Below are 14,708 nucleotides of genomic sequence, written 5' to 3'. Positions count from 1 at the left end.
CCTGCCTCTGCCTCCCAAGTGCTGGGATTAAAGGCATGCACCACCACCATGCCTCATTGTGAGAGATCAGAACACTGAAGACCAAAATAAGATAACTTCATTGGGCATGGTGATGCATGCCTTTAATCCCAGCACTCAGGAGGCAGAAGCCAGCAGATCTCTGTGAGATCAAAGATCAAGGCCAGCCTGGTCTGCAGAGTGAGTTCCAGGCCAGCTGGAGCTTACAGGAAAACCCTGTCTCAAAAAGACCAAATAACAACAACATCAACAACAAACTTTTCAGAAAGACAGTTATGTGCAAAGAAAGTTGCTGAGTATGGTGGAGCAAACCTTAACCCCCAGCACTTGGGAGGAGAGAGGCAAGTGGGTCTCTGTGCTTTTGGGATCACCGTGGCCTGCAAATTTCAGGCCAGCCAGACATACATAGTTGAGACCCTGTCCCAAAAAAATGCAGCTTGCGTGCCACCCTCCCCACATCCTTTGACCTCCATACAGGTACCATGGCATACACACATGCCACTGTCATCATGCACACAATAATAACAAATCTTTTGTTTTAAATCTATCCTTTCCCACCCTTGTCTACATAGTGAGTTCCAAGCTAACTGGGGTTACCCAGAAAGACCCTGTCTTTGGGAACTGGAGAGATGGTTCAGTGGTTAAAGCACTTCCTTTTCTTGCAAAGGACCCAGGTTTGGTTCCCAGCACCCAGTTCCAGGGGATTCAATGCCCTTTTCTGACCTTTGTGGGCACTGCATGTACCTGTGCACCTACCGACTTGAAAGCAAAACACTCAATATAAATAAAATATTAAAAACTTAAGAAAAAATCCTGTCTTTTTTCTATCTTTAGTGTTGAGGTATAATAAAGATAACCTAATATAAGCTTAAGCTTGAGGGTTAAGAGAAAAAAGATGGCTGACATGATGGCTCAATGAGAGGCCTACTGCTAGGCCCCAGGAGCTGAGTTCAGTTTCTGGACCCACAGTGGTGAAAGGAGAAAAACAGACTCCCATGGGTTGTCTTCAGACTTCCACATATACTCCATGGCACTTGTGTGCCCCATCCCCCACACTAAATAAATAAAATAATTTTAGAAAGAAATGGGGGCACTCAGAAGGAAAGCAAGACACCTAAGAGAACATTATGTGGGCTTCTCTAAGAGACTTACCAGGATCCTGTCTTTAAAAGAATGTCAACTAAAAGATTTTTAAACTTCTGGTACATTTTTATTGAAGCTACAAAAGGATATGTGTTATCAGAGCAAGTGAAGAAACCAAAAAGAAGCATGTTGGATCTAGGAAATCAGAGCTACAGCCCAAGAAGAAAGGGACTCACCAATATAATATGAAGTTAGGAGATCCCAGGGTGACAGCTGTATGCCAGTGCAAAGGGACAAGCTGCACCAAACAGGTGATCAGGAACTGGAGGAGCAATTTCATCAAAATAATGAAAACAGCCAGGATACTGTGATATGTCACAATATCTTGAAAGAAGCTTTTGAAGCAGATGACAGAGACCTGGGGGTATAGTTCAGTGTAGACTGTATAGCATGCATACAACCCTGGATTCAATCCCCAGCACTTAAGTGAATGAATGAATGAATGAATGAATGAATGAGACTTTGTGGTACAATGAATAACAATGTATGAAAATTCAGCTAATACGTAAAGATTGGTTTATTTTGATTTTAACTTTAACTTTTAGTTGTTTTGAGACAGGCTTATATGGCCCAAGCTGGCTATTCACCTACTCTTCCTACCTCCACCTCTTGAGTGATGAGATTATAGTCATGTACCACCACACTTGGCCAAGGCTATGCTTTTGCAAGCCAAATCAGTAATATCTTTCTAGTACAACAGATGCCTACGTTTTTTTCATTTTTCTTTTTTTTCTGCTTTTTTCTTTTGGTCTTTTTGAGGCAGGGTCTCCCTGTAGCTCTAGCTGGCCTGGACTCACTATAGAGACCAGGCTAGCCTCAATCTCATAGCAATCCACTTGCCTCTGCCTCCCAAGTGCTGAGATTAAAGGCATGCACCACCACACCTGGCTGTTTCTCTTTCCTCAAAATATTACCTTTTAAAAAATATTTTATTTTATTTTATGTGTATGAGTGTTATGCCTGCATGTAGGTAAGTGTACCCGTGTTGTGCAGTGCCCGCAGAGGACAGAAGAGGCTGTTGGATGCCCTGGAAGTGGAGTTACAGACAGTTGTTAGTTGCCACTTGGGTGCTGGGATTCGAACCCAGGACTTTTGCAAGAACAGTGTCCTTAACTGCTGAGCCATTGCTCCAGCTCCAAAAAAAAAAAACCACTACTATTTATATGATGTGTATGAGTGTTTTGCCTGCATGTAGGTAAGTGCACCTGTGTGTGCAATGCTGGTGGAGGTCAAAAGGAGGAGTCAGAGCCCCTAGAACTGGAGTAAGGGACAGTTGTTAGCTGCCATGTGGGTGCTGGGAACCAAATTCTTCTGCAAGAGCAGCTCAATGCTCTGAGCCATCTTTCCATCCCGTTTTTCTCTTTTTGAGGCAAGATCTCTTTGTATATCCCACACTGGCCTTGAGCTTACAGTCCTCCTGCCTCTACTTTCTGAGTATTGGGATTACAGTGGTGACCACCTTGCCTGGATAAACATTTCTGTGTTATCTCACTTTGCAGAGGCAATATGATGAAATCATGCTTAGCTTGACCTGGATGATGTGCAACACCATCTCCCTTGGATGGAGTGCAGAATACTAAGATGAAGAGTTTGTCCTGCTGTGTGGGCATTTTGTTTCAATCCTATTTAATGGACAAGACTCCCTGGTCCCTTCCTGTCCCATCCTTCCAGTGCTTTCAAAGATCTTCTGTATGTGAAGGCCTGAATTAAAGAAGACAAAACATAGGGAGGTGTGGTGGTATACACCTTTAGTCCCAGCACTCAGGAGGCAGAGGCAGGTGGATCTCTATGAATTCAAGTCCAGCCTGGTCTACAAAGCAAGTTCCAGGCCAGCTGGGGCTACAGGGAGACCCTGTCTCAAAAACAAAACAAGTTTTTAATAAAAAAGAATTATAATAGAACTGAAAATCACAGTGATTTTGTGACTCTTCCATCTGTAAACTTCAACTTTTTTATTTGCTATCCTCTCTCTCATGTCTATTTTGAAAATTTCAAATCTACAGAAAAGTTGGGCATATCCTTAACCTAGATTAGCATTAAGATTTTACCAGAGTTGCTTTAAGGCTTTAAGTCTCTCTCTCTCTCTCTCTCTCTCTCTCTCTGTGTGTGTGTGTGTGTGTTGTATCTTTGCTTTTTAAACCATTTGAAAGTTGGAAACATCATACCTTATCTCCAAATACTTCACCTGCATCTCCTAAGAGTAAAGACATTCTCTCATGTAAGTAATAACACAATAATTCCCATAGTATATAACAGTCTGAACTCCAGTTATCTTTCAAGTTTAGTGTCCAGAATCTAACCACGATTCATGTATTCCACTGGTTGTTTGCCTTTTCTTTCTTTTTCAATCCCTTAATCTGTTTTGTTTATTGTGAGACAATCTTACTATGTGGCTCGAGCTAACCTACAACTCCCTAGGTTGCCCAAGCTCTCCTGCAGCTCATGGTGATCTTCCTGCTTCTGCCTCCTGAGGGCTGGAATTATGGGCCTGTACCACCATGCACAGTTCCTTAGTCCCTTTAGTACCATTTAATCAATGTCTATCACTAGCAATTTTGTGACACGTCCTTTCTGAAGAGTCCGGATCAGGCTATCTTATCAAAAAGTCTTGTATTTTAGATTTTTCCAGTTTTAAAAATCATGATTAGATTCAGAAGAAACCATTTTTGCAGGGAGGGAAGAATACTATGTTGTATAATATTTATGTTCAGAGATAAAGTTAGGCTGTCCATTAATCAGAGATACTAAGTTTAATCACTAGCAGAAATTTGGGTCTTCCTTGGATAAGTTTAAATTTAGAATTATAGGTTTGGGGCTTTTTTCCACCCATTAACCATATATCATTTCTGTAATTTTCTTTTTCTTTTTTAAAATATTTTATTTATTATTTTTATTTTATGCCTGAGTGTATTGCCTGCATGTATGTAGGTAGGTACACACATGTCATGCAATGCCCAAGGAGGTCAGAAAAGGGCATTGGATCCCCTGGGACTGGAGTTATAGATGGTTGTTAGCTGGGAATCGAACCTGTGCCCTCTTAACTGCTGAGCCATCTCTTCAGCCTCTCATTACTCTAATTTTCTTTATTTTATTTTATTTTATTTTATTTTTGAGACAGATTCTCACTACACAACACTGGCTGGCTTGGAACTCAGTATATAGACCAGACTAGCCTTAATTTTGGAGATCCACCTGCTTCTACCTCCCCAGTGCTGGGATTAAAGGTGTGGACCACCATGTGAAATTTTTTCCCCTCTCTGTCCCTTCTCTCTTTCTCTTTCTTATCTTTTTTTTTTTTTTGAGACAGGATCTCCCTGTTGGTCTAGTTGGCTTAGAACTCACTATGTAGACCTGGCTGGTCTGGATCTCACAGAGATCTCCAGCCCTTAATTTTCTTAATCATGTGTTAGTAAAAAGAAAAAAGCAAAGCCTAATAGCATGTGCCTGTAATCCCATCTCTGTGGAGGCAGGAGCAGTGCCATGAGTTTGGGACCACCTTGGGTTGTATAATGAGTATCAGGTTAGGGCTACAGAGTTAGGCCCTGGTCTCAAAAGACAAAATGAAAAGCATAACAAAAAGCTGGTAATTCTGGTGTAGAAATAATGGTAGTTGCTAGGTGTGGTAGTCCAGTTCATTAATCCAGCACTCAGGAGACAGAGGCAGATGGATCTCTGTGAGTTTGAAGCCAGCCTGGTCACACATAAGTTCCAGGCTAGCCAGTGTTACACAATGAGACTCTGTTCAAAAAAAAAAAAAGGAGAAAAGGAGGTTATACATTGCTGGTAAATCTGTCTGTGTGCCCCAAAATCTATTTACAGTAAACATTTCCTCCCACCTTTCTTTTTATGATACCCAAGGAGTTTTTGAAGATTAACTGCTAGTAAAGAATCCCATAGCTATAGGTTAATAAGAATAAATGCTTGTGGAAGGAGAATATCAGTAAGTTGACCATTTATTGAGCCATTGCTGTCTATCATGGCTCTGGGCTAAGCACTTCTTGTGGCTTATCTGTACAATGACCCCTATTAGATAAGCAGCATTGTTTCCCCATTTTACAGACTGGGAAGCTCAGGTACAGAAAGACTGAGGACTTTGCCCAAGGATCCACAGCAACTAAGTGGTAGAGCTGGAGTTCAAACCCATGTCTGCCTAATTCTAGAACCCAGTTCTTTCTTACTGTTTGTTTCTTCTTCCATTATTTTGTATGAGGTATTATACCTGATACTATCCCCTCCATTTTTTATATAATCCTCACATCAACCTGTAAGAAGTCTCAAATAGATGAAGTTACTTACCCAAGAACATAAGCTATCCGAACCATTTATTCTATTTTGTGGTTCTCTCCCATGTTTCAGCCAAGGTCTTTTTAACAGCAGAGTGGTTTGGCGGGGTTCCTTTTCACACTCCCCAGCACCCACATAAGCAGAAATCATGTGCTGGAAATGAAACCAGGTGGCAGAAGCAGCTGCACCAGCAAGACAAGCCTAATCGGGTCCACATTAACCAGATGACAGGAATGAGAGCCTTCACTTACAGTTCGGGGACCATCAGTGAGAAGTGAGATGACAGTGAACCTGAAATAAGGGCCATTGAAATAAGACTGGTTTTCCAAGGGAAAGTTTTTACTTACCGTCTTCCCTCTCACCAGAGAGGATGTAGCAGTCTTGTTATTTGAATAACTTCACACCAGTGATCAAAGCCGTGAAGAAATTTCTGAAGGAAAGTGTGATTATTTATAGTTTCTGGTGCCCACTCTTGGTTTCTTTTTCAGAATTTATTTTTAAGCCATCATTACCACAACTATATTATTATAATATATAGCATAAAAAACTGAGAGGAGTAAAATTTACCCACAGTGATCAAGGGGTAACAGCTATGCAGTTATTTTTAATACAGTACTGCTTGCATTTTTAAAATATGAAAGAATCTGTGTTTAGGACAAACACAGATGGAAGTCTGGAAATCCACAGACCCTAACTTAGCCCTTGATTAAGTCATTTTGTAGTGTTATCACTCTAAAAAAGAATAATTGAGGGGAGGAGGAGCCATAAGATGACTCAGTGGGTAAACTCACTTGCTGCCAAGCCTGATGTCCAGAGTTCAATCCCTAGGACCCACACAGTAAAGGGAGAGAACCAACTCCAACAAGAAGCTATATGCTATAGCACTTGAGGATGTGTCCATCCCATTTCCCCTCCACATACATACTCATAATTTTTTTTTTAATTGGGCCACCGGGCATGGTAGTGCATGCCTGTAGTCCCAGCACTTGAGAGGCAGAGGTGGGTGGATCTCTGTGAGTTCAAGGCCAGCCTGGTCTACATAGTGAGTTGTAGGACAGCTTGGGCTACAGGAAGATCCTGTCTTTCAAAAAAGACAAAAAACAAAAACAAACAAACAAACAAAACCTAAAAATTAAGTGATCGGGCCAAGGAAAATAGACCAGTAGATAAAGTACTTGCCATACCAACATGAGGACCTGACTTTAAGCCCCACAACCCATGTTTTCCTTTTTGTTTGTGTTTTTAAAAAAGCTAAGGGAGCCGGAAACACAGTTCAGTGGTTAAGAGTACTGGCTGCTTTTGCAGAAAACCCAGGTTCAGTTTTCAGGACCCACATGGCAGCTAACAACTATCTGTAACTCTAGTTCTGGGGGTTCCGAAACCCTCTTCTGATCTTTGTGGGCATTTCATGCATGTGGTGCACTTCCATACATACACATAAAAATACTAATTAATTTTTTAGAAGCTAAGGATAGTGGCTTGTCTCTTATAATCCCAGTGCTGAGGATGCAGAGACTGGTAAATGCCTGGGTTTCACTGGCCAGCCAGCTTAGCCTAATCAAGTTGTGTGTCCAAGTCAGAGACCTTGTCTCAAAAAATAAGGTGGACCTCTCCTGACAAATGACACCAGGGTTCACTGCTGGCCTCCATATATGTGCATCCTCACACACGTGCACATTCATACACACACAGATAATCATGATACATTAAACAAGGGGTTTGTGAGGATTCAATTTATATACATGTATAGTGTAGTAGAGTGCCTAGCACAAAGTAGGCATTCAATATGGAAGTAACTCATCATTATACGATTATATCATTGAATTAAGTGTTCTCACATTATATGGCCTAGGAATTCTCCCCAAATTAGGATAGTGACCCCTTTACTCAAGAAGACAAACACACTAAACCATGCCTAGCTAACACTTAAGTTTAAAGCAAACTCTCCTTTAATATGCTGTGGTGGTAACCATGGTGCTTATTACAGTCTCTCTGTTTCAGGTGGTTAGCTCAACCAATGGAGAGCTGAACGTTGATGATCCCACTGGAGCCCACTCCAATGCACCAATTACAGCTCATGCCGAGGTGGAGGTAGTGGAGGAAGCTAAGTACGTTCATCTTTCAAAGGGGTTCTTGAGTCATGGGTTGAAAAGTATCTTTTCTGTCTCTGTGTGCTGCTCATCTCAGACTGGATTCCTCATGCTTGTATCTACAGCTTTCTTCTTTTGACCATTTTATTTTTGCATGGTGCTTTAAGACTACTGCCACCCTTCTTTAGCTCCAATTTCTAGAAAGATAGTTACATTTTCCTAGCCTACCTAAGGCAAAAGACATAGCAAACTAAAAGAATTCTGTAGATATAAGTAGTAGCCATGAATTTCTTGGGACTCTGGAACTTCTTGCTCCTTATAGGTTAAAGAGAAAAGAGTACTTTTAAACCATGGGCTGCTATGTATGAATATTAAATTTCCTAACAATTCTATATGTATGGTCCTGAAAAAAGGGGTTTCAGGGACATTTTGCTGTCTTTTAGACTTTCTGGACTTAGAAAAACTAAAGTTAAGCAAGACAAATAATCTGTGCCTATAAATAAGAGAATTTCAGGACAGTAAAGAAGTGTCATTACTCCCAAGAAAGCTTGGTGGTTCCTCATTTCCTTTTCTGCTTCTCTTGCATGTGTATGTCTTCCCTGATGTCTCATCAGCCCCATAGTGCTCTCTGCATGGTCTATGTTTAAACTCTTAGATTCTGGAGTGGAAGGTGATGCTGTTTCTGCTATGAAAGCAGCATTTCTACTCCTTTCCCTTTTTTCCCTCCATCCCAAACCTCAGATCCAGAATTAAATTACAAGAAGACACAGGTGAGAATAGAGAATCATGAGTCAATAACTACTCCCAGCCCTGACATAGATGACCTGTCTTATAAGCTCTTTGACAACATTCATGATGTCCCAATAATTTGTTCTCTTGTGTCCTACTTGGTCTCTTGAGGATCTAGATATCCTCAGTACAAACCAGGACATGCTTACACCTCTGGGTGTCAGTCAGGGCTTCAAGAACTATATTCTCTTTTCCGGATGCACTTCGAATCAATGTATTCCTGCCCATCTATTTGGTGAGCTAACTTGGTGTTCAAGAGGTCTTTTCCTACTTAACAGATAAAAGAGCAAATGAGGATGACTTGAACTCTATCCTGTTGAGCCCTTGCTGCTTGTAGGCAGGGAAAGTGGGAGGGTGATGCCAGCAGGAGACCATATTTAGTATTTAAACATTTTAATGATGTTCATAATTTTTGTTGTCATTCTCAAGAGACAGTATGATATTCCCACTTTATGAGCTTTCAACCTTGGTTGCTCTTTGGAATCACTTGGAGTATGTTAGAAAATTTAGATACTTGGCCAGGCATGGTGACGCATGCCTTTAATTCCAGCACTCAGGAGACAGAGGCAGGTGGATCTCTGTGAGTTCAAGGCCAGCCTGGTTTACATAGTAAGTTCAGGCCAGCTGTGACTACAGCAAGACCGTCTCAAAAAGACAAAAAAAAAAAAAAGAAAGAAAGAAAGAAAATATAAATTCTTTTCCTTTCCTGGCCTCAGAGATTTTGATTTAGCATTTTGGTATCTGGCCTGAGGATGAAAATATTTAAAAACAGGAAATTCTGATGTGTAACCAGTGTTTGGAGCTGCTGTACTATACATGCTCTGATCCTGAAAAATAGCCATACCTTTTCCCCACTCAGTTCACATATATAACTATACTTTTTAGAAGTTCAGCTCTGGATTTAGTCATATGGATCACCAAGATCATATGGACTTTAGTCTTAGGCCCTATACAGATTTATTTTTGGACCAATTAATTTTGTTTCATCTTGATAAATGTGTACACTAACTGTATATGTGAATGTGGTGTTTGTGTCCTACGTGAACAATAAGGGGCCATTCATATAAAAAGCAGTCAATTTGGTATATTCTGTTCTGACATACTCTGCACTCTTAGACCATTAAGTCTTCATATTTAACAAAAATAGGACTGCTAAACCTCTTGCTTCCAGCTCCAGGTTTGAGCTTTCTGAACAATGTGGAAACCAAAAGGAGAAGTTGTAGGTCACCTCAAAAGCTGTGATTTGGGTCACTTTGTGTGGTGATTTCTCTAGTGATTTCATGAGCTACCAGTTCATCTTGCGTAGGGAATTGTTGGAGCTCAACCATGTTTAATTTGTATATGAGGCTAAGGACACAGTAACTGTGTCCAATTACTCCATCATGTTCATAGGAAACAACCCCTCACTGCATGCAGCTGTGATGCCATTTGTTCATGAAGCCTGTTTTGGGGATAAGAAGGACTGTTGTCTCTCATTTCTGTTCAACTCAGGTATTGAGAAAGTAGGAAACATTTACTTTCAAGTTTTCAATCTTAGGTTCCTCTCCCAGCTTATTTTATGAAGATGAAGAATGAAATCTCAGGATATTAGCTTCTGTTCAGTGTACAAAATGAACCCTTGACTTCCCTTTTCTTCTGGCTACAAAGCATCTTTGTTTGAAGTATGGTTGGAAGAGTGGTGAGGACAGATGTTTTGATTGATTTTTGTGATAGGAAAAATATAAGCTAGGTATGACAGCATGTGCCTTAAATTCCAGCACTCAGGAGACAGAGGCAGGTAGATCACTGTTAGTTTGAGACCAGCCTGGTCTACAAGATTCCAGGCCAGCCAGGACTATATAATGAGATCCTGTGTCAAAAAAAAAAAAAAAAAAATTGGCTATATCTTAACAAATGTGGACCTGATTTCTCCTGAGAATTAATGTGAATTTAAGCCCTTCTCTGGCAGCTATACCTAGACCAGTGACTTCCTTCTGTTTCGTCTTCTGATTAGATATCTAATATCTCTTTTTCTACCTCTAAGAAGAGCTAAGTGCTAGCCTCTTTGGTCAGACATGTTGGGCTTACAGAAAGTTAGGGACTTCTTTTTTAGTTGGAATATGAAGGTTAGGTCAACATTGTACAAGACTTGATTTGGGAACCAAGCGGCTCAGCCTTGGTGCTTGACTGAGCTTTTGTAGGCAGAGTCATTTGCTCCTTCCTGGAAATTGCCCAGGAAAGCCTATCCTGAGTCTTGACCAGATCTTTCTGTTTTGTATTTTCCCTGAGATCCAGCTCCCACCTTGATGCTTCTGTTAGGTCCTTACCTTTCCACTTTAATGTGGGGACCAAGTGCCTGCCTGCCCTACCTCAACAGGAAGAAACTAAACATAGACACATACTGCATGTTTGCATGGCTCACAGGGAGTCGTTTCTATCTCACCTGTGGACTAATCTCTCTCTCTCTCTCTCTCTCTCTCTCTCTCTCTCTCTCTTCCTTTCTATGTTTTTCTCTTTACATACTCTGTAGCTGCCTGAAAATGCTCAACTTGTGGTGAGTCCCTCTCTCCAGTCCACATGTAAGGGGAGTGGACCAAACTAGACTGGGATTGGCAACAATGCCCCCCCCCCCAAAAAAAGGCCTTAGAAATACTGAATGGCTTCCATATACCTCCTTATGCCTTAGCTACCCCTACTAGGGAAGTCGATTCACAAGGTGGGGATGGGGAAAGCCAGTACCCAGAAATCAATTTGTTCCTTCTTTCCTTTCAAATCCACCTCATTTATCGCTTCTTCTTCCTACCAAAATAATATCCCACAATATCCAAACTTAACTCCTTTTTCTTAAGCTGAGTGAATTTTCTCCCAAATCATGACTGGATATTATCAGAGGGAGAAGGACTGAGGTTAAGAAGACAAGGTTTTTGGTATCTTCATAACCATGATGGCAGTGTTGTTGCCGGATAATCTCACCTTTTGGCAACTTGACTTGTAATGTGGAAATGGGCTGTTTGGAAAAAAATTTTTGACTTTCTTTTTAATTCAGCTACTTTTTTTCATCTATAAAGTAAGAGTCTCTCAAAAAAGAACTCCTTGGGGGAAAGATGGACATTTTGTTGTTGATTGGGCGCTTTTTTTTTCAACTGTCTTTATTCTTTGAAGAGAGGATAGTGAGCCTATGGCTTACTTGGCTGACAGAGCTATAGGAGCCTATCTTTTCTTCTCCTAGAAAAGGCTCCTTTCTTAGGGCTGTATGGGAGTGTGGAAAGAAAAGCCCCTAAAAATTCATGTTGGTGACTGTCTCCCACACTGTCTGCACAGGTACGGTCATGTTCTATAACAGCCTTTTTTTTTTTTTTTTGGTTTTTTTGAGACAGGGTCTCCCAGTAGCCCCAGCTGGCCTGAAACTCACTATGTAGACCAGTCTGGCCTCGAACTCACAGAGATCTGCCTGCCTCTGCCTTCTGAGTGCTGGGATTAAAGGTGTGCGCCATCATGCCTGGCTGATAATTGGGTTTTATGACAACAGGATTTGTAGTCTCGGTGTTTCAAAGAGTACATTCATTTTGCAAACACGTGTCTGCGTAATCTAATGTTGTCGTGGTCTATTTTTTCATGTGAGGTGTTAGTCACATGATCCTAATTGCAAATATTTGTGGTCCTACTATCTTTATCCAATGTGTGCTTTGAACTCAGGGACAGGGCTATGATGAGTGGAGGGGAGGTCATGCCTAAAGAGCTTAGGTGCCATGTAGGTGGAAAGTAAGTCATACAAATGTGAAAGGACAAGAAATTCTCCAGAATTCTTACAATATCATTCCCAGAAGGCTGAGAGGGAAAGCAGTCACTGAGTTGTCAAAGAAGACTTCTTAGACACATCAGGGAGTGAGCCAAGTATTAGAGCAAAGGAGGAATGTGTAAGTACAGTAAAAAGAAAATAAGGAAATAGCTAAAAGAAGGGAGCACTGACATAGTTCAGGAGTGATATGAAGAACTGGTAGGACAGAGGCTTGTGGGAAGAACATTTGATGGTATCTGAGTAGAGTCCTGAGCAGTTTTGACTATAGCATGTTAACAGCTTTTGGTCATTTAAATGACCAGAAGGGTCTCTTAAGGCACAAGAGGGAGTTGATCATTTGCCCTATTCTCTTCTGAAAATAGCATATCTCTTTGGAGTTAGTCATTATATTTGGTCTAGAGTCTAGCCCAGTTTGGTGGGCCCTGTTGCTGGTAATCACCGCAGAAGCCAAAGACTTTAAGGGTAGATTGGAGCAGGGGGAGCTGGAGAGATGGCTCAGCAGTTAAGAGCACTGGCTGTTCTTGCAGAGGACCTGGGTTTGGTTTCTAGCACTCATGTGGTAGCTGTCAACCATCCATAACTCTAGTTCCAGGGAATCCAATATCCTCTTCTGACCGCCACCAGCATTGCACGACATGGGTACATTTACATACATGCAGACAATACACTCATACACATAAAATAAAAAGAATATTTTGGTTTTGGTCTTTTTTTGAGACAGGATCTCCCTGTAGCCCCAGCTGGCCTAGAACTCTCTATGTAGACCAGGCTGGCCTCAAACTCACAGAGATCCGCCTGCCTCTGCCTCCTGAGCGATGGGATTAAAGGCACACACCACCATACCCAGAAAAATAAAAATAATAAATTTTCTTTTGTCTTTTTGAGACAGGGTCTCCCTGTAGCCCCAGCTGACCTGGAACTCACTATGTAGACCAGGCTGGCCTTGACCTTGCAGAGATCCGCCTGCATCTTCCTCCCAGGTGCTGGGATTAAAGGCGTGCACTACCACACCCGGCTAAAAATAATAAATTTTTAAAAAATAAAAGAGAAGATTGTAGGGCCTCCTTCCTTATTGGTAGAATTAAAAACTTCTACTGCTGCTGAAGCTGTATAGGTACTAACAAAAGTTAACCTAGAGTTATGATTTTCCTCTGAACCAGAGCATCCACTCTTGTCCATTCAAATGACTCAGCATAGTGTTCTAGGTTATAGTGTGCTGCTAAGCAGGTGTTAATTCACATGAATTGCCTTGGAGGAAGCAAAAAAAGAATTCTGGACACTGAAATGGGCCCAGCATTTCAATTCAATGGGCCCAGAATTTTTTTTTTACTATTATCATTTTTATTTGAACACACAAAAATCATCATCTTGGGATCCTCCACACAGAGTAAGAGCAGATATTAATTTAAGAGCCAGCAAAGCCTCTGGAGAGTGTAGTTAAGAGGAAAGAGGTAGGATGGTTGAAATACTGGTTCTTAAAATTTGATCTGCCTACTTAAATAAATTAACTTCTGGACATTCAACTTGGAAAATGTGCATAATATGTATGTATAAATATCTTTTTTCTTGAATTCTTCCCCAGTATTTCCACTGAAGTCTATTTAAAGCAATAAGAACTATTGAACATTTTTATTTGAAAGAATTCATTTTATTTCCAGCTATATATGACACTTTAGTTCATGCTTTTTAGTAGTACTTATAAATGTCATTGATATTCCATGGGGAGAAGGGGTATACATACGCACCTGTGGGTGGGCACCAGTGGGGAAAAATTTACCCCCTGCAGTAAGCAGAAGCATGCAGAGCTTTGCTAGAACTTGGAAGCTCCTAGCGCTGGCTTACAATGTTCTGGTGGTCCATTTAATTTTTGAGATGTGGTCTCATATAGCCCGGGCTGGCTTCAAACTTGCTATGTAGCTGAGAATGACCTTGAACTCGTGATCCTTCTTCCACCTCTTGAGTGTTGGTATTACAGGTATATGCCACCATGCCCAAGTCTTGGAGAAAACATGTTAAGACCCTTCTAAGAAACTCTGGTCTCAAATATCTATGTTTCATTCATGTGGTTATAGGTAAAGTTCATCACTATCTATGTAACTTTACTTCTACATTCAAAGAAACTCTCAAACTGGGTACAGTGGCACAAACCTATAATACCAGCACTCTGGAAAGCTGAGGCCAGAGGATTGTACATTTAAACCCAGCCTTGCTATATAATAATGAGTCCTTGTCACGGAAAGAGAGAGGTTGGGGGAGAAACTTTCTCCACATTCTAAAAATGGAAACATTAGCTATAGTAATACATTGGGATCTAAAAAGAGAGGGAATGTTGGCTACATTGGAGAACTTAGGAGTATGGGAAGTAAGCAATAGTTTATTTCTATATGAATATTCATTGCATTAAAACCTGGAAGGAGGGGCTGGAAGATGGCTCAGTAGTTAAGAGCACTGGCTGTTTTTGCAGAGGACCCAGTTTTGATTCCTAGCACCTACATGGTGGCTGAGAACCACCTGTAGCTCCAGTTCAGTGGATCCAGTGATGCCTTCTGGCCTCCTCAGGCTTTACACAACATGGGTGCACTTATATACATGGCAAGCAAAGCACT

General features: G+C 41.1%; 1 protein-coding gene across 5 annotated transcripts in view; it reads left to right on the top strand.

Moving 5' to 3' along the window:
* The window catches only part of Csnk1g1 (casein kinase 1 gamma 1), a 165,548-nt gene that overhangs the window by 147,794 nt on the left and 3,046 nt on the right, over positions 1–14,708 (top strand). For 4 of the 5 annotated variants that reach the window (XM_017798997.2, XM_008836295.3, XM_029564984.1 and 1 more), the window contains one exon: positions 7,447–7,553. In XM_017798997.2, the coding sequence (XP_017654486.1) occupies positions 7,447–7,553 (107 nt within the window). Of the gene's footprint in view, positions 1–2,660; positions 2,922–7,446; positions 7,554–14,708 lie in introns of those variants that run through there. The other variant, XM_029564986.1, reaches the window with a different exon arrangement.

Source organism: Nannospalax galili, unplaced genomic scaffold (genome assembly GCF_000622305.1).
Source record: "Nannospalax galili isolate Female #2095 unplaced genomic scaffold, S.galili_v1.0 scaffold54, whole genome shotgun sequence".
Classification (NCBI taxonomy): Eukaryota; Metazoa; Chordata; class Mammalia; order Rodentia; family Spalacidae; genus Nannospalax; species Nannospalax galili.
This window is presented reverse-complemented; position numbering and strand designations above follow the sequence as displayed.